Source organism: Thunnus albacares, chromosome 13, assembly GCF_914725855.1.
Source record: "Thunnus albacares chromosome 13, fThuAlb1.1, whole genome shotgun sequence".
Taxonomy (NCBI): Eukaryota; Metazoa; Chordata; class Actinopteri; order Scombriformes; family Scombridae; genus Thunnus; species Thunnus albacares.
The window spans coordinates 20,888,729-20,908,600 of record NC_058118.1 but is presented as its reverse complement, the minus strand read 5'-3'; the positions used below and the strand labels follow the sequence as shown (position 1 = coordinate 20,908,600).

At 38.4% G+C, this 19,872-nt stretch overlaps 1 protein-coding gene across 4 annotated transcripts in view; it reads left to right on the top strand.

Moving 5' to 3' along the window:
* The window catches only part of fstl4 (follistatin-like 4), a 236,831-nt gene that overhangs the window by 159,808 nt on the left and 57,151 nt on the right, over positions 1 to 19,872 (top strand). For all 4 annotated transcript variants that reach the window (XM_044371293.1, XM_044371291.1, XM_044371292.1 and 1 more), the window contains one exon: positions 5,552 to 5,672. In XM_044371293.1, coding sequence (XP_044227228.1) covers positions 5,552 to 5,672 — 121 coding nt within the window. The remainder of the gene's footprint in view (positions 1 to 5,551; positions 5,673 to 19,872) is intronic.

The window sequence follows — 19,872 nt, the reverse complement described above, 5'->3', positions numbered from 1 at the left end:
GTGGGTTCACTAATCGGAAGATCGGTGGTCCGATTCCCTCCAGTCCGCATGTCGAAGTGTCCTTGGACAAGATACTGAACCCCAAATTGTTCCTGATTGCTGTGTCACCAGTGTCTGAATGTGTGTGAATGATTAGATTCCCTCTGATAGGCAGGTTGGGACCTCGCATGGTAGCCCCTGCCGTCAGCATATGAATGTGTGTGAATGAGTGAATGTGACTCATAGTGTAAAAAGCGCTTTGAGTGGTCTAGACTAGAAAGGGGCTATACAAATACAGTCCATTTACCATATGCCCAGAAAATACCTCTCAGTGAGAGTTTTACAGAGGTGTAGAATTGTGAAATGCATTTACTGTATACCATCCGTGTTGGGAAAAGTTTTCCTGAACTTAGGAGCATTTATTACCTCAGTTTGATTATGTGAGAGTAGTGAAGATACCGTGTGTGGCACCAACGAAAACAGATTTCAATCCTCATCCAAGAAAACTAGAGCAGTTTACGAGGAAGAATGTAAGTTGAAAAAGTACAAAGTGTATTGCTGCCACAATGACAAAAAATTATAACTCAAGTCAACTCAACTTTATTTATAGCACTTTACACACAACACAGTTGATCCAAAAGTGCTTTACAGCACACACAGAGGAAAACAAAAACAAAAGAAGGAAACAAACACAATAGAAGAGAGGAAAAATCAGAGTGATGATAAATAATACTAATAATACAAGTAAAGGCACATGGTCACATAGAGCCCTTAGTGTCAACACAGACCAACAGAGACTTCAGGAGAAATACCTGAGCTGGTTAAGTTAAACACTAATGAGTAGAAGTATGTTTGAAGATGACTCTTGAAGATCTCAGTAGTTGGGGAGAATCAGATGGTGGGAGGAAGAGAATTAATTATTTTGGGGCAGCGATAGAGAAGGCCCTGTCCGAATAACACTTAGTCGTGGATCTCAGGACAGACAGAAGTCTTTGGTCAGACGATCTCAGTTCTCTGACAGTGAACATCAGGATTTTTAAATTCAATACTGTAGCTAAGAGGCAGCCAGTGTATAAGTATAAACTCAGTTTCTCAGTAAAATGAGAAAATGTTCTTATTTTAACAAGTTTTCAGATGCTGAATAAAAGAGACATTCTAGCCTCATACATATTTTTTTTCTTCTTTAAATTGTCTTGCTACAAGATTTAATATTGAATGTTGATCATGTGGTCAAACCATGTTGCCATTTTAGTGACTGCAATAAAAAGTATGACGTGGCTGCAACATTTTATTATTTTGTTAGACAATGAAAAATATTTACTGTGGTTATCTGATCAGGTTGTGATGGGGAAATAGTGGGGAGACTGTGGAACGGATTGGCACTGACATTTGCAGGGTGAGGAAATGAAATTACTGTGGGCATCATCTGGTATCAGGAAATAGGCATCAGAGATGGGTGTTAATTAGACTCATCCCAACTAATGCTAGGATCTCAGTGACTTTAGCCAGAATGTAGTGAGCCGTGTCAGACTCACTACCGGCATTAACTTTTTAAAATGCATCATGGTTTTGATGCCCAAGAGTTTAAATGCTGCCGTAGCTCTTTATTGTTATGTGTAAAGTGAAAGAGGGGTTGTATAATGGCAAAGCAAAACCAAGCTTTTTAGAAGGTGAATATGAATGAGTGCAACTAAATAAAGTCTCAAAAATGCCACAGTAATTAATCTTTTGTCATAACTGCAGTTGTAAATGACAACACGGTTTTGTCCCTTTTTAAATGTAAAGGGACTGAGTGATTTCTGGCCTAGTTCTAGAGGCAAAAATGGATAATAAAATCCTTTTTATGGCAAAGCTGTGTTGAAGATCCAACAAAAGATTTAGATCAATCACAGCTGGCAATTACTAATATTGACATGTTGCCAGGAAATCTTTAGATAAGACATTCTGTCCTGTAGGAATTCATAGAGGAAGCTTCACTGAGATAATGCTTTTCAGGATCAAAGGAATTCAAAGATGAATTCCAGTCATCCATCCAGACTGTCTCCAGTTTAGGATATGTCTGTTGTCACAGATGGTTTTAGAGGGTAAAGTCCTGTACCTTGGCTTTGAAATATTTTATTCAAATGCCCAAGGTCAGATCAGTCTGTGTCAGTGAACACATGGCTGCAGTCTGCTGTAGGCAGCAACAGAAAAAAGTTTGTCACATCCCTTAATCTGCTGTGTCACATGTGCAGCTCTGTACAGAATCAATTGGAAGAGAAAACAAGGACAGGCCAATATTTTTAGGGTTGAAAATCATAGTTGATAGAATTAAACATGAAACTTACTGTGTACTGTACTGTAGTAGTTTTGTTAGGGGTTTTTTTTGCCTTAAAACAGACTTTAAACTTATAAAAGTAATCAAGTAGTTAATTATTTATTTGGATTCCCAGTGGTTGTTACCCTGGTAACAGCTACTCTTCCTGAGGTCCATAGTCATACTCAAAATTAAAGAATCTTAATAAATAAATACATAAACTTTGTGGTATGCCATCATCAGACGAACAAGAGAGCATCACGTCTCATTTTCTTCCGCATGCATGGTCTAGTTTGATCTATCTGTGCATTTCGATACACCCGCATTGCTCTCATTTGGTGAGTGAAATCTGATATTGACCTGCTGTCTGCCAGCGAGGCTCTTTATTGACTCAGCCAATGACACATGAATTGTTTTCTTCCTGAAATTTTAGCTTTGTTTAGGAAGTAGAAAAAAATAACATGAGTGGTTGAAAAAATGGCAAATAACTATCTTTAGTCCAAATGCTGAGTCACTGAAAGAATTAATGAATCAACATGAATCTAAGTACAGTCGTCTGTATATCTGCCTGACTTCAAAATATAAAATAAGAAATTAAACAGTTTTCCATAAGTCAAGCCCAGTGCAGCCTTATGTTTGCTCGTCAACGTATTCTGCTTGAATATATGCATCAATCAAGTTTGAGCCAACCGAACTGAACCACTTTACTAGAATAGGCGTGTTCTTAAACTAAAGCAGGTAAAGACAAAGATAAAGAAATCAGGTCAATATAATGATTCACAAATTGAGGTGGCCAGCTCCCTCACTCTCCTGTTAGTTTTGTTGCACCTGTTAGGGCGAGACAATTTACATCAGTACAGAACTCAGCTGCCAGGTTTTGAACCAGAGTAAAAAGGTTTGAACACATCACCGTGGTTTTAGTCTCTTTACACTGGCTTCCAGTACATTTTAGAGTAAATTTCAAGGTTTTTTTAATTACTTATGAGGCACTAAATGGTCTGACTCCTCATTATATCTTAGCACTTTTATCCCCGTATGACCCAGCTCTTACTTTGAGATCCTCGGGCATGGGTCTTCTATCTGTTGTAGACTCTCAGCTGAAGACGAAGGTGGACAGAGCTTTTGAATAAGAGCCCCGAGGCTCTGGAACACCCTGTCCCAGGAAATAAGGCTTGCTGAGTCAGTAGCTTCTTTTAAATCTAAGCTCAAAATGTACCTTTATAGCATCACCTTCCCTGATTTTACTTGATTCTAGTTTTATTCTGTTTTGTGAGTTGTACTATTTTTAATTATTGTCAGGCTGGCTTTGTTTATTTATTTATTTATTACATTTCTGTGATTCTTTGTGAAGCACATTGTAACTTTGTTTTGATAAGTGCTATTTAAATAAAGATATTATTATTATTATTATTATTATTATTATTATTATTATTATTATTATTATTATAAAATTTCACCTTGAGATAGTAATTTAAATGCTACAAATAAATTTGTTTGGATGGGGTCCAGCATGTTTGGCGTGGACCTGGCCGGGACTACCACAGTGACTTTATAGTGCAGACCGTGAATCATGGATGTGGGCGTGTGCTGATATGGGGCTGCATGACTGCAAAAGGTATAGGAGAGATGACATTTATAGATGGCACTATGAGTGCTAGTTTGTATACTCAAATACTGAATGAAAAGATGACTTGAACTGAATTCAGTAGAATACCTTTAGAGTATTTTAAAGGTAGAGTAATAAAACCCCTCCAGCAAAGAGCAGCTGAAAAGAATCTGGTATCATCCAGGAGGATCAAATCTGTCATCAGAAATAAAGGTGGGCATACAAAATATCTGAAATAAAAGAATGGAGTCTCACTAATGAAGGATGTGCTGACTTAAGTTGCTGTTCATTCTTAATTATAGACCTTTCATTATAGTTTAATTAGTCACACATTCTGTTTTTTCAAGTGAATTGGCTTCATTTTTCTTGGGTGTTATCTAAAAAAATAAAATTGCATTAAATGGAAAGGATTTGTAATTCAGCTTTATTATATACTGTATATGCAAACACATTTATCAATTTTGCTGTGTGTGCTGTTGTTTTTTGTAATTTTTTACACTGGCCATTTCTACTGCAAATGCAATGGGTTTGATTGACAGTTACCACAAAAGTATGGGTGTTAAATAAAGTAGAGTTTGATACAGCATCCTGTTTATATGCTTCAAAAGCACTTGGAACACAGAATCCCGCTTTCCAGCACGAGCAGTCTTTTCACAAAGATAGACCTGCGTTTGGCACTATTATTGGCTACCGCTGTGTGTAGTGAAACTGGAGTTATTGAACAGAAGCGGAGTCAACTGTTTATCTCGAAAACTGCTTAATATCCCCTAATCAAAGATGGTTCCCCAGAGAAAGAGGAAGCGAGCGCTCATAAATGATAAACAATGGAGGAGGGAGTGGTGCATCTTCCCAAGGGAACATCTATGAATTAACTCAGGTGCAGTATGCACATGTTTAAGCAGTAAGCATAGAGATATTCTTAAAATGGAAAGACATCAGAAAGAGCACTTATATGTCAGATTACATTTTAAATCCACGCCCTTTAAACAGAATTAAATTGCTCTCAGAATGAGTCAGTTTCTGTGATTGAGATGTTTTTTGTGCATGAGGTATTTTCCCTGTGAAGGAAATGTTATTCTAATTATTGGTGAAATGAAAAGCTCCTTGTAAACACTACTCATAATTTTTACTATATAATCAAGTTGGCAATCCATTTCAAATCACTGTTGCTTCAGCTGGGAACCAAAATTGATCACTTGACAAAAGCTTTAATGAACAGGCTATAGGTTTAATCGCTATAATCTTGTATCTTTTTATAAATGTTAAATCATATACAATAACTCAGTATGATTCGTCCACTCAGTACTTTAAGAGACAAGCCAAGCATAGCTGTTCATACTGTATTCATAAAAAAAGACTAGGCTACCCTGTTAGAAGAATACTGAAATGTGAAATGTGTGTGGTATCTCCCCTTTAAAAATGTCAGATTTACATTTATACCGAATGTGCATAATGTGGCTCTATCTTACAGCAGATAGCTTGGAATAGAAAAAAAGATCAAGGCATAAGAGAAACGATAAGTAAAGGCTATGATAAGGTGGGGGAATTTTGTAGCTGTATATAATTGCCTTTATCACCTGTCTTTCCTACATGTTCTTGCAGATTATTAATAAGGTTTTGTTTTGTTGTGATACATGATTTAAGACATTATGTGTGTTTGTGTGTGTTAGATCTCTATGAAAGAGCACCTGGAGGACAGCCTGCTGGAGTGCACCATGCAGGACCTGCTGCGTTACGATGACTACAACAACGATGGACACCTCAGCCTGCATGAGTTCTACACGGCTTTCCGTGAGTCTTTTTTTCTGCTCCTTTTTTTTCTATTTTTCCTCCACATCTGAATTTTATTCCACTTGCCTATGTACTGTATCATGCACCGTCTCAGAAAACACAGCGTCTGTGCCAGAGAGACCACTTTATCATGTGAAACTGTCAACCATACTTTGCAGATTTATGATTTATTTTTAAAATGTAAAACAGTGCACTTTATCTATAAACATCTTCATAATTATATGTACTTAAACCCTATCTGTTTAAAAGAAGAACATATCTTTACATTCTCTGCTAAAACTATGTGTCCAATTTGCACTTTTACACCTACTGGTCAATTTGTTTACTTTATTGAAAACCATGCAATACATATGTCACTCCTGCTTGTAAAAACACACAGCTTACTTTCCCCACTATTTAGAATCTGATGACCTCCCACCCAGTCAGCCTCTCCACAGCAGCCATCAGGAAAGAAATGTTTTGGCCACAGATAAATTGATAATTGCACACTAGCCCATGTGCCCAGATCCAGCCATGATTATAGCATCTGGAACAGACATAATAGCCTTTGGGGTTTAGGCTGAGCAGCAGCTGAGAGCACAAGCAGGTTTCACCTTATTAAGACCAATAATCACAATTCCACCACTAATGTTACTGTTGCATCAGCATCAAAACTGCTGGATGCCATGGCAACCTGCCGAAAGTCCTGTTTTCAAACTCACATTTTTTATTTTCTTCCTGTCTTTTCCTCTTCCACTCATCACTTCAAACTGCAGTGAAATAACCAAGATGGGAATCCAAGACGGCAGTAGAATCAGATAAAGTTGATGAATCCAGCAGTTAGCTGTGGCAGGTGACCATTTCTAATGCTTTACATTCAGCTTGTGCAGGTCCATTAAGTTTCACCAGTAATTTAGCATTATAATGACTGGTTTTAGTGGGAACCATATTGCTATCGCTCCCCTCATCTTCCAGATGGACAGTGAGCAGGCATTGCATGGTATTTATCTACCTACAGGCCTGCCTGCGGGGTTTTAGGCCGGGTTTGTCAATGCATTTTATGTTTGACAAGTGGTTGAAGGAGTGGGTTGGGACCAATAAAACAAGTTATTGATCAGATGATGTTCAAGGTTAACTGTTGGGCTGCAGAAAGGCAACATCAAGAGGGAGTAATTATTTTTGAGTGGCGCATCTGGTGTTCTGGATAATGTTGATTGTGTTGAATTGTGTATGTTTGCATGTAAGTGTATGTGTCTGTGTGTATAATGCAGGTGAGTGTGTGTGTGTGTGTGTATTTGTATTTGTGTCTGTGTGTTTGTATTTGTGTGTGTGTGTGTGTGTGTGTGTGTGTGTGTGCGTGTGTGTGTGTGTGTGTGTGTGTGTGTTTTCCTGGGATGCAGTCAACGCTCTCCCCAGTGAGGTCTGGTAGGCAAAGCAGCCAGGAATCACAGGTGTGTTTAGCAGCCTGGAAATTTACAATATGGTCATAAGCTTGGAAACTAGAATACAAATAATAGACCTAAATGATGTGAGAAGGTATTTTACCCTGGTTGATATTCTACTGTCAAGCCATTTGTCTGATCTCAGGCGAACATTGAAATACAAGCTTTAGTCTTGTTTAAGAGACCCTATAACTCAGTGCACTGGTGTAGAAAATGTACTCAGCAATCCTAGCTCAGTTTTCATGTTTCTCCTCTGTTGATACTTTCTTTCTGTTCTGCAGCTTTGATGTAACAATCTAAACCCTTCGGCCGTTCCCCAAAAAGACAACTCCAGCTTCATTGTTGCTCCCACAGTCACTGAGCTTGCGCTGTTAAGAAACACTGGTCGTTTTTTGTTTTTTTTTGCTCCCTTTGTTGTCTTTGCCTTATTAAACATACAAACCTTGACAAGTACACCACTCTACAGAGCTCTGTTCTGTTGCCACCCAAATCTGTTTTTTTTTTTTTTTTTACCACAAATTGAATAGAGGGGAATATGCTTGGAGAATACTCCTGAGATGATTGCATTCTTATTGATTTTTTTTTTTCGTGCCTTATTCTACCTTTAACAAGCCCAGGAGGTTGTTTTTATGTACTTTTTTACTTTTCATGACTGCCTCCTTGGCATCTCTGTTAACTAGATTCTACTTAAACACCTATTTCTTTCTCCAAGAGTATGGATTTTTAATTACAGTCAAAGAATAATGTTAACTGAATGTTACTGGTGTCGTCTCAAAGATTGCTGGTACTAAATAGGAGATGACAGTCACATTTACATTTGTGTCCCAGACGTTTAGATGGTACAACCACAGAATAATCTTAACTGTCTTTCCTAAACCATCACTTTTATAAGTAACCAGCAGTATGTATTGCACTGTAAAGTCACAAAATGCTGGAAACAGATGCAGCAAATATGCTTCTAGATTAAACATATATGATTGAAAAGATGTCTGTCATCCAAAACTGTCACATTACAGTTATTAGCACTAGCAGATTAGGTTTTGAGGCTACTTTTTGAAGAAAAACCATTTGCATCAACTATGTTTATTCAGTCCAAAATGCTACTGCTGTATACTTGCTATTTTTAACAACGTAGTTATTGCATTGTCAGTCTTCAAAATGCTGATGGCTCACCATATGGTTTAGTAAGGTATGTAGTGTTTGTCAGTTGTCTTAAGTTACTGCATGTAAAAATGCTAAAATTAGAATTCTACGCACACTGCAACCAATGATTATTTTCATCATCAATTAATCTCCTAGATTCTTTTGTTAATCTTTTCTTAGGAATTAATTCAAAAAAGGGAATTGGTGCAAAAAAAAATGCCAATCATACCTCCAGTGACTGATGTCTTCACATTACTGGTTTTGTCTGACTATTATCAGCACTAATTAAATTTCTATGCTGATGTCCATATTACAGTTCACACCAATAATTATAAGGTTTAGTTCAATAAAGCCAAAAAGAGGAAAAGACCCAGTGAATTAGTGAATAATGAACCTGCTCTTGGCCATAGAGCATATTATAGGACAGAGATAACAATATAATGGCTTTAACTCAGCTCTGTACTTTCCTAATGGTGTGTGGTTTCACTGGGTTTTGTTTCCTAATATTTATTACAGTGTCAACATGGTGTAAAAGTGGATGACTTGTACACGTGCCCTTTGTATCTGAATTAGAACCACTGTAATTACACAATAATAAATGTGCAGAAATTTGCCTTGAGGACATTGGCACTGGTGCCGGAGCCAAGATGATTCGCATTAAATCTAAAAGACAACAGTGCATTAACGCTGAAGCAGATAGGTGCGCAGGCTTGTTGAGAGATATCCGTAGCCTTCAGATTTAATATATACGGTCACACAAGGTCAGACCTCCTTTGTGGATACATGTGTAGTATATAAAGCCGCCCTGCGGTGATACATGGACTGCATGTGTGAAATGTAACCTTTTGTAAATGTGAGGGCCGAGATATCTTTGCTAGAATTCATAATATTGGCTTTACCTCGGTTTGTAGAGTTCAGCACAGCCTGCACAAGTACATCCATTCATTAAATAAACCTTTAACATAGTTGAGGGGACTCAATGGCTGCAAGGTAGAGGATGCATGTAGTATTGGAAAGTAATTCAGAATTAGAAAAGAGAAGGACACTGAATCGAGCAGGGTGATAATTCAGTAATATCAACAATATTATTGACTTCTAGTGGTATTTTATCATGATGATATGTGTGTATTTAGAATTTTTCATAAAATTCAGCTGATCAAATGAAATGATTTCAAGGTGTGTAATCACAAACTTAAATAATATTAAACATATTTGAAGAGATATATCTGATTTAAAGGCTAACTTTAATCAATGAATAAATGATACTTTCATTCAAGTGTCATACACCAAAGGGTGCCCAATCTGCCCATTACAGCCACTTGTAGCTACTCAACAGTGGGTTTATGATATTTTATATGATATCAGTATAATACAGGGCCTTTCAGTTGGTGTGTCTTGTTCTGAGTCTTTCTAGATGAATGGAGAGGATTTGTGCAACTTGTTCAAGGCAGAACACTTAATGGCAGAATTCACAACACATCATGATCAACGTCAACTCACCGCTGCAGCATTATTGGCTGTTACTGCCAGTTTACCACTGTGAAACTAGAGGCCTTATGGTGTGTTCAGACAGTACGCTAAGCAAATTTAAACCTACTCACAAAAAAGACGTGAGCATATGCAAATTTGCCCCAGGAGACATGAACTGAGAGAAATATGCATCAATGTGAGTTGAAAATATTTGAACTTCAGAGCTTCAAAAAAATTGCACACGGGGCTTTATGAATGTACTTCCTGAATGTACAGAAGGAATTGGAGTTCCTGGTGAGTTCTGAGTTCAGTCAGAGGTTGAACTGAACACAAACACACAGGCACGCTCCCACAGACATGGTCGCTGCCTGCCATTGCTAGCTAGCTTACAGCTAATGAACAGTAATGTATTTGGCTGTTAGGGGAGAATAAACACAATTGATCCAGCAGTCAAATTCGCGCAAGTGACACAAGGCAAAAATTTGCTTCGTGTTCTGTCTGAACACAGCTTCAGTGTGTGATTATGGTCAAAAACTTCAAAAGTTGTCTTGACTTAGAGGCAGAAACTTTGGGACTGTTGGACACCCTCCAGATCCTGTAGAGACCAGCATGAAAGCAGCAGAACAAAGATAAACAATAATAGTAATGAATTCAAACTGCCCTAAAGCCATAGGCAGTGCTAATAAGAGGCTAGGGGCTAAGCCTCCCCAAAATGACCATGGGAATATTATGCTGAAACCTTTTATGAACTACTTGACTTGCTGATTGTTATTTGGATGCAACAGCTAACAGGTAATATTGGTGAGAGATAGCAAGAAAGTGAGAGAGACAGCTGAGAGACCAAGTGGGAGAAGCCTCTAGGGACTGATTGTAACGACCAACACAAGCAGCGCTCTGACCTTTTCCTGAATTTGTTTTGCCTGTGTAATTTGGTGCCAACTGCAGCATGCACGGTGCACAGGTGGGAGGAGAGGAAGAACCAGGTGAGGGGGTTTATTCAGATGAAGCAGTGCAAAGCGAGTTGTTGGTGTTGCTGCGCTGAAAATAAACGTCTCAAGACGTCTGTTTCTGAAGTAATGTCACTCTGCTGGTACTTCAGTGATTTTATCAACAAGAGCAAACTAAATTCTTTCAGTAAATGCACAGAAATAAAGGAGTAATGCTTAAAATATAAATAAAGTATATTTAATCAAACACTCCCCAGCCAATAGAGGCATTTATATTGGCATAAAAAATATAAAATTCAATGTAGTTAAAACAGTAAAGTAGTCTGCATTGGTTAATAAATTAATATGATCCACAGCTGCTTTATACAGTATGGAAAGCTTTCAGGTCATTAAATCCCTGCAGCCATCTGAAGACAGCAGAACACATATATTAATTAATCTACAGCCTCTATATACTTCAGACTAGTCTGACTAGTAGAACTCATCATTCTGCTTGTTATGCAGGAGACATCGCATTACCCAAGTTCTTTAATCCTGTGCGTCATGAAACTTCTTTCCAACTTTGTTTGCGGTTTTTCAGCATTTCACGTTTTATTCTTGAAATGCTTTACAATTGCTAATACTATTGCATCACATTTTGTGATAAGATGTGACAATTTGACTGAAGACTGAAAAAGCATAAGATCAATGCAATCATATAAATAGCATCATCATCATCAAAGTATTTTTTTATTATCTATTTCTTGAATTAATTGTTAAAAAAAAACAGCAGACTGACTCTTAGCATCTCCAAGCATGATGTCCTGGTGCCGCCTATGCCTAGAGCCCTGCTCCTAAGTCAGCGCACTGGCTTGTTTATTTCACTAAATCTTCATGATTGACTCAGGGTCATCAAGCCAGCAAATTGGGGAAGCAACAGAGGAGTAAAGGAGGAAAACACCAGAAGATGGAGGACATATGAGAAGAAAACAGCAGGGCTTCAGCAGAAAGACAGCAGGATGATAGTGGGAAGTTTTAAAGTGAAGAGAGAGGATAATTTTGTTATCATTAATGTGTCTTATCTTTGCTACCCTAAATTTCTCTACAGTTCAAAATGCTTTTAGAAGTATTTTGCTAGAAAGATCATGTAAAGGTTGGAATTTCTGGATAGTATTAGATTGATTAATGACATTTTGGACAGATTTAATTAAAAGTTGTAGTCCTTATGAGTGTATGTTGTGTTTCGTTGCCATTGGTCCTATTTTTTGTTGTTTTTTTTTATTACTTACAAAAGCACACAGCTGGCGAGCATCTAATTAGGACCAGGCTAGTTTTCTTATGTGCCTGTTCCCTTCCATCTTTCTCCCACATGCAGTCCTTCCCCTCTAAGCTTATTCTCCTTATTTTTCTCTACATTCCTCCTCCACTGTGAGTCTATTTGTTTTCCATGATTCCAGTTAATAGTGGAATTATATGGAGATGCTGGGCTGCACTGGCAGGGCCACTCAGCAGGTCTGACTAATTAATCATGAGAGTGAAGTAGCAGAGACAGAGAGCGAAGAGCAGAATGGTAGTAGGAAAGCAAGGAAGTGTATGATGATGAGGAGGAGAGAGGGTGAAATGAAGGAAGAGGAGAAAGATGACTATCATGCAGAGAAGAAGGGATTCTGAGGATTATGGGGAGGGAAGAGGAGGAGAAAATGGAGGGGAAATGCCAGCAGGAAAAATAGTAGATGAAAGGGAGAGAAAGTGAAATTGGAGGAAGGAAAATGTTGTAATTGGTCAGCTGGTGAGAGACAGAAAAAGAGCAGCCAGGGTCAGATGAAGGTCATCAGGTTTGTACAAAGAAAGTTTGTACAATTCATGTGACTCTTTGACAAAACACATGTAAAATTAATGTTAATATGTGAAATTTTACACCTTGGAAATGTCTGAAAACTAGTGTTATATGTGAATTTATCACATGCAATATAATTAATCACCCATAAAGCACACATCCACACATGGATTTGGTCTTTCCATCAAGTCTTTTCCTTCATCCGTTTCCAAAAAACAAATGACACATCTGGACATGTCTAAATCAGAAATGTCTTTTTCATTTATCCAAAGCTACCCAAGGTTATTTTTTTCTACTTAATTTATTAATCTCCAGTTGAATTGATTAATCAAGTATTTAACAAAATGCCAAATAATGTCAAATCATTAACTTTTTCTCTCTCCAAATAATGACAAATACCCATGAAAATATAGCAGAGTATGAAGCGAGGCTTTAACAATACTTAAAAAAAACAACAACAAAAAAACACTCAAAGGTTTCAACTTACAATGATAGTAAACTGAGATGGGGTTGTCACTTCAGCACCATACTTGCAAAAACTGAAATCACAATTGAAAGATTTTTTTATAATTTTATAACAGTGCAGGTTATGTAACAGAAATGCAGCTGGTGCAGTAGGTTAAAATACTTGTCGTGCTGTCTCATGCCACACCTTGTATGTACCCGATGAGGCTCTAAAACAACCGTGATGCTGCTGCAGCGTGATAATATTCTTTATGTTGCTGCCCGGCAGCTCCCGTCAGGTTTGATCTTTCATGTTACTCAAGTTTGCCCTTAATCTGCACAAATGATCTTGCTGAGATCACATATCAGTTTTACAAGGGGAGTCTGTTGTTGTCTGACAGCCAAGTAGGTGAGAGACCTCCAGCTAAGCTCTTTACAACAAAGTGACTTTGAACTATAGGTCTTGGAGGTTCCTGCTGCACCCACACAGTAAGATTCCCTCCACCTTCCCCTCTCCTCTGCCCTCTATTGTTTCCCTATCCGTTTTATCTCTACCATATCCTTGTCTTTTCTGAATTCAGCCTTCCTCTCCTTTTCCCCTTTCCCTCACATCTGCTTTCCTTTCCTTTCCTTTCCTTTCCTTTCCTTTCCTTTCCTTTCCTTTCCTTTCCTTTCCTTTCCTTCTCCCTGCCCCCTCTCCCCTAGCTCATTTCTGATGCCTCATTACCACTCAATGGACCTTTACAGCTAATTGCCAGTGTGTATAAGGGGCTCTCTGGCACCTTCCAAGTGCCGTCTATTCCTGGGTAATTACCCAGTGTCAGGTAGCTGCAGTAACAGGTAAGGGACGGCTGAGGCTTGGTCGCACTTCTTCCATGCTGCACTGAGAGAGAGAGGGATTTTTTTTACTAATGTATGTGATAAGGTTTGTACCAGTTTGTTGTTTAATGAAGTGATCCATGTTTCATGTGATCTATGCTAATTTTGCTTGTTTCTTTAACTAGATGTATTTGCTGTGGAAACTAGATATTTTGATGGCACATAAAGCAAGGAGGGATTATTCCAAACTGTAAACCAATGACATAGTAGATGGAGAGAGACAGGTGGTATGGTTTAAAGAAAATCTGTTTGCATTATTGTTTTTGAATAAATACTGTTATGTAAATGTTATCAAGGAACTTAAAAAAAAAAAACCTTGTGGGTTTCATTGTCCAGCCTTATCGCACAGTAACTACTTGGATCTTCTTTGTACAAATAACTGTTACTGCTTACAAAATTAGCTTATATCAATCAGAAATAGAAAGTAGCAAAATTTACATTTACGATTACATCAACGAATTTTGATGTATCTGCTACAGCTTCATCACTCAGCTTTCATGTACATTCAGTCACTCCCACTCAAATATGTCTATCCAACCTATAATCATGTGGCCCGCAGCCAATTAGTTTTTGGTTCTGCATAATTACCTCACACATACTGGCAATGATGTACTCACTTATGTGAAAATATATATACATGTCACAAACACTCGCATGCACACATTCCTCACATAACACCTCACAACTAGTGGTCATCCAGCAGGCTGTTCTGAATACAATAGTGAGAGATGCTCAGAGAGTTGTCATGGCAACTGTGGCTGTCTGTTTAATCTCTGAATTGTTTATTTAGTGCAACACTTAGCCGATGCTGCTAATTCCCTGGAGGAGAGGAGAGAAGAGAAGAGAAGAGGAGAGGAAAGGAGAGGAGAGGAACATAAAGCCAAAGAGGGAGGGAGAGGACATACAGAACAGTGACAGTAAAGAAGAGGTACTCTTGGTATGATCTACAATTAAGGATGAGGGATGCGTGGTGTGAGATATAGGACTATATTATCCCTGAGCGCAAACACTGCAGTCAGGTGGACATCTTAAGTATACACTGGAGAAAACATAAGGAGAGAAGAGCAGACAGAAAGAAAACATCAAATGAGAAACATGGAGGCACCTTCGGACTGTGCCTGTTGAGGGCCTCAATATAAAGAGAAGCAATCTTTTGCTTTGCGCATCTAAATGAAAAGACATGAGCCCTGTCCTTTAAGGATATGTAGAGACAGCTGGCCATCATTTTATTTTATGGTATAACAAATACACTTAATGTGCATAGCATCTGAAGTACTATGAAACACTCGCCAGTGAAACCGTCGACTGAGACGTCCGTGCTTTGTAAACAAATGCCAGTCTAGACATATGTACTGTTTGTGCAGCGGTGTGATAGAAACAGGGAGTGTATATCTCTGAGTGAAATCACAAAAAAACATAGTGGAAAGGTTGACTTTGTTGCAGTAATGTTGGTTTGTTTATCAGAGTAATTGGCTAACCTGGAAATTAAATTATATCCTTGTCCCTATAATCTTACTTATAATGATTTACTTGTTTACAGTCACCTTCTCTGGTGTTGCAACCCACTCGCCAAAGACACAATTAATAATGTACAATCCTGCAAAACCCCAGATTGTGGAGCTTCCAGGGGGCAGAGGTTTCTAATACTTTGGCCATGTAATCACAATGATGGGGACCTTTGCTGCATGTCTCATTTCCTGTGACCTCCATACTGCCAGCCTTTTAAATAAAGCCAAAGGTCTCCCAAAAATACTTTTAAAGGAATAGTTCAACATTTGAGAAATATGCATATTCGCTTTCTTTCCAAGGGTTAAATGATCAAAAACACTCGCATGCCTAGGCATAAGGTAAAGAGCTGGAGCCAGGGGGCAGTTAGCTTAGCTTAGCATAAAGACTGGAAGCAGTAGTAAAGCTAGTCTGGCTCTCTACATAGTTCAAAAATACACCTGCCAGCACCTCTAAAGCTCACCATTAAACATGTTGTTTTCAGTTTTTTACATCTAATCCCCTCCAGACGTGAAAGACTTTCTCATCTAACTCTCTGCAAGAAAGCAAATAAGTATATATTTTTAAAAATGTCTAACTATTCCTCAACATATTAATTCATTTTTACAATATCTGGGACATAAAGCATGGTTACAGTTAGGTTACATAAAGCACTTGGTAAGGTTTGTGAAAGATCATCACCAACATTGAAGTCAACCAGAGTTTGCTGTCTGTAAGATGACAGGATGTAAAAAAAGTATGCACCCCAGCTATCCACTGCACTGTAAGAATGTCACTAAACTGAACAGAAGAGTTGTATGAATCAAATACTACATATGAATCCATTATTGACATAGAGAGACTAGGCTGAGTATTTAGTATATTTAGTAAAGGAAAAACTGCCTGAGAATGACAACTGGCCAAATTGTGGTTTGCTTTCGCATCATTTTGTGATGGGTTTTCCCAGCGAGCGTCTGCTGGCTGTCAGATGTTAAGATTTTCTTGTTGGTTTTGATTATGTTTTCAAGAACTGAAGGAGTGAATACTCCAGAGTGTATGTATATGTATGTATCTCATGTGTAATGTCAACAAAACTCTAGTTCATGCCCTGAATTATTTACATGACTCAGCTGATGGTTGGTTAGTGGAAAGATTTTATGTTAGCTGGCAGTGATTTACTTACTCAGTAACACCAAACCCCTGGTCTCTCGGTTAGGGGACAGTATCTCAAACCATACTACTAGGTAGAGCAGGTCATCAGCTAACCGCAGGGTTGGCGGTTCAATCCCCGGCACTTCTTGTCCACATGTCGAAGTGTCCTTGAGCAAGACACTGAACCCCTAGTTACTCCTGATGGTCAGGCCAATGAATTGCATGGCAGCTCCTCCACCATCGGTTTGTGAGTGTGTACATGTGAATGGGTGAATGAGAGGCAAAAACTGTAAATGGTAAAGCGCATTGCCCATTAAGGTAGAAAAGCGCTATATAAATGCAGTCCATTTACCATTTATCCTTCTGCTAAAACACATGCACTTGTTTGTGCTGGAGCTGATATGGATCTGTGAATTAAAGAGCAGCTCTCTGTCCCACTGGCCAATTTCAAAGAAATTGAAGGTGCTGATTACCCTGAAAATACACCCTATTATATAGACAACACCTAATCTTTAGAAGAAATAAAACATGGGTTTTATGTGTGGCCTTTAATACACCCTATATTTTTTCATTTCTATTTTTCCTATTTCTGTGGTAATATGGCCAAACTTTGATAAAGTCACAATACATAAACATAGTATGTTCTCCAGGCAAAATTTGTTGTCTTGCTCTTACCACCAGTGTGTTTGGTCTCTCCACCCAGACATAAAATCTCCAGATGGATGTTTCAAATTCAGACATGTTCACCAAGGGATATTGAAACAAATTTTAGGAAATATAGTAAATTAATAAATGAAGTAGATGAGGCAAGTTGAAGGAAAGTCAGTACACCAAAGGTCTAAATTACACCACGAAGTGTGTCTGCAGTGTATTTGACATCACAGAAGTATGATGTATAAAACTGTAAGAGTTGCGGACAATCTTTCCCTAAAAAGTGTACTAATTAAATAACACGTTCAGTTGGGCTCACCATTGTATTACTTGCGCAATGAGGGTACATTGATTGCCACAGATTGGGTCTTAATGTATCCCAAAATTTATTTTTAGCCAATATGTAGTCACCAACAGGGTATTTGACTATTTCAAGTATATATTGATATACTTTCCAAAATTCTCTTTTAGCTTATTATTTTTTAGTTGTAAAGGCTTAATCTAAATCAAGCATCTAAATTGGGACAATCTCAGCTGGATGTCTTTGTTAAGAAAGAACAAAGAGAGGAGTTAGACTAATGTCTGCTTTGGTTATGTTAAACACAGCGTACAAACAATGGAGAACAAATTGCACTTGTAATTCATTCGTCTCTACAACTCACACTAATCAAGTAATCAGGCCCTTCTAAGTGTAGATCATGTTGTAATGGAGTGAAATACACTTTATGGTGCATCTGGAACATCATATAAGAATCATTAAGACATGACTTCTCATAGGTGACACACCAACTGTTCTACAAGGCATCCAATATCTCTCATAATTACACATGCTGAATAATCCCATCCAACCCTGCTTCTCCATTTCCCTCCTCTATCTATCCATCCTTCTTTCATTTCCAGCACTTTAATTTCATCTTTACATCTCTAATTAGCCGTAGAGGTGTAAATCCATGCTTCGCAGGGACTCAAGGGGCTTTGCTTTGACCTATTACCCTTTCTCTCATTTCTTTTCTGGTCCAGCCATCTCTTCACAGCTTTCTTATTTCTATTTTTTCCCCTTTCTCTTTCCTTTGCAACCAATGGGTCCCGAGGGCGGCAAGTGTGTTCCAACGCGCCATAATTCACAGGCAGCAGCCCCCAGGCTGTTAGTGGCGCAGCATGTGGTCTGCTTTTATCTCTCTCCTCTTAACTCCCTCTCTGGCGAGGAAATAATTCATTATCATGCCTCCATTGATTTGTTCTTTCTCTTGAACAATCCCCCCTTTCTCTTTCTCTGTTTCTTATTTTAACAAGTGTGTGTCCATATGGATGTCGGTCTGCCTCTTCGTTTGTGTGTGCTTGCATGGGAGGTGATACTCTTCCTTCCCTTTTCTCTTCTCATCTCCTCAACGAAATCCCCTACAGCATCTACCTTCTTCAGCTTTGAAAATATTCTCTCAGAACAAAGGAGATAAACAGCAAAAAAGGAGGAGGAAAAAAAGGAATATGGTAGCAGATTCAGAGAACACAAAACAATCTTAACAAGGTTAGAGTACAACCACATAATCCGTCATGGCTGGATAACCTCAGCTTTTGGGTACTCTGCTATTACAACATTTCTGTGTCAGAAAAGAAGAAATATTTCCCATAGATGCACTCAGAGGGAGTGTTTTTTTCTTCGGGAAAACATCTGCTCTGTGTAAATCAGCAGCGAGTTGGTCCAGATGGCTTTGTTATAGTGATAAGGTTATGTTTTAATAAAAGAGTTGTTTTCTCCTCTGTTTGTATGGTGGAACTGAACAGAGGCCAGCGCTGACGTCATTAAGCTGAACTCGATAAACATGACAACAAACACTCAGATCTTGTAAAGGGATACAAGAGAGTGGAACTGGGTAAGGGAGGGGAAAAAACAAGACTACAAATGAGTAGATATGTTGGCTTCCAGCTGAAATACTTATTTTTCAAATAGCCAAATCGCACACATCCAAAACCCAAACATACACCTTAGTGGCTGTTCATTTTAGTTCTTCCATATTCAAACGGGTGAAACTGTGTTTTGATCAGAGGAAGGACTACAAATCCAGAGAAGCAGCAAAAAGATACAAATGTTTACCTATTGATGCAGCCGGTTTACATGTGTTTACCAGGAAGAAAGGAGAGAAAAGGATTTGGGAGGAGGCCAAAAGTGGCGAGAAAGGAAAAGGACAGAGAGATGGAGAGGAGGATTTAGAGGAGCAGGTGATGCATAATTACATTTTTCCACAAGTTTTTCAAGGTCTAGGGGAGCACAGAGGTGGGGCGAGGCAGCAGCAGGGTAAGAAGCAATCAGTCACTATGAGGAGGAGAGAAAAGAAGAGAAAACAAGAGTAGCTAATACACAATTACATGTTTACATGAGTATGCGGCAGCAGTAAAAACTGGAGAAAGATGGTAAAGGAATGAGATTAGAGATGATTTAAGGAAAATGGGAGAAGGGCAAAGGAAGGTAAAAGTGAGGATGAAGAGAGGAGTGGGTAAAGGCTTGGTGACTAACAGTAGAAGAGTATGGCACCATTGGTTTGTTTGCAGTTGTGAATTAGCGTAACTTTGTAAATGTCTGTTTATAAGAGGTGTGGAGTTGAGTCACAGGACTTGGACTTCTCCACTCCAGAAATCTCACAGTCTCACAGTTAAATTTTACCTCATATTGGATGTTTTGAGTTGATTAACTTCTGAATCAGCTTGTAGTTTGGGAAAAACAAAGTGTGCTGAGTAAATAGGGGACAGATGTTATTCCAATATGTTAGGTATCTATTTGAACATCATTTCATATC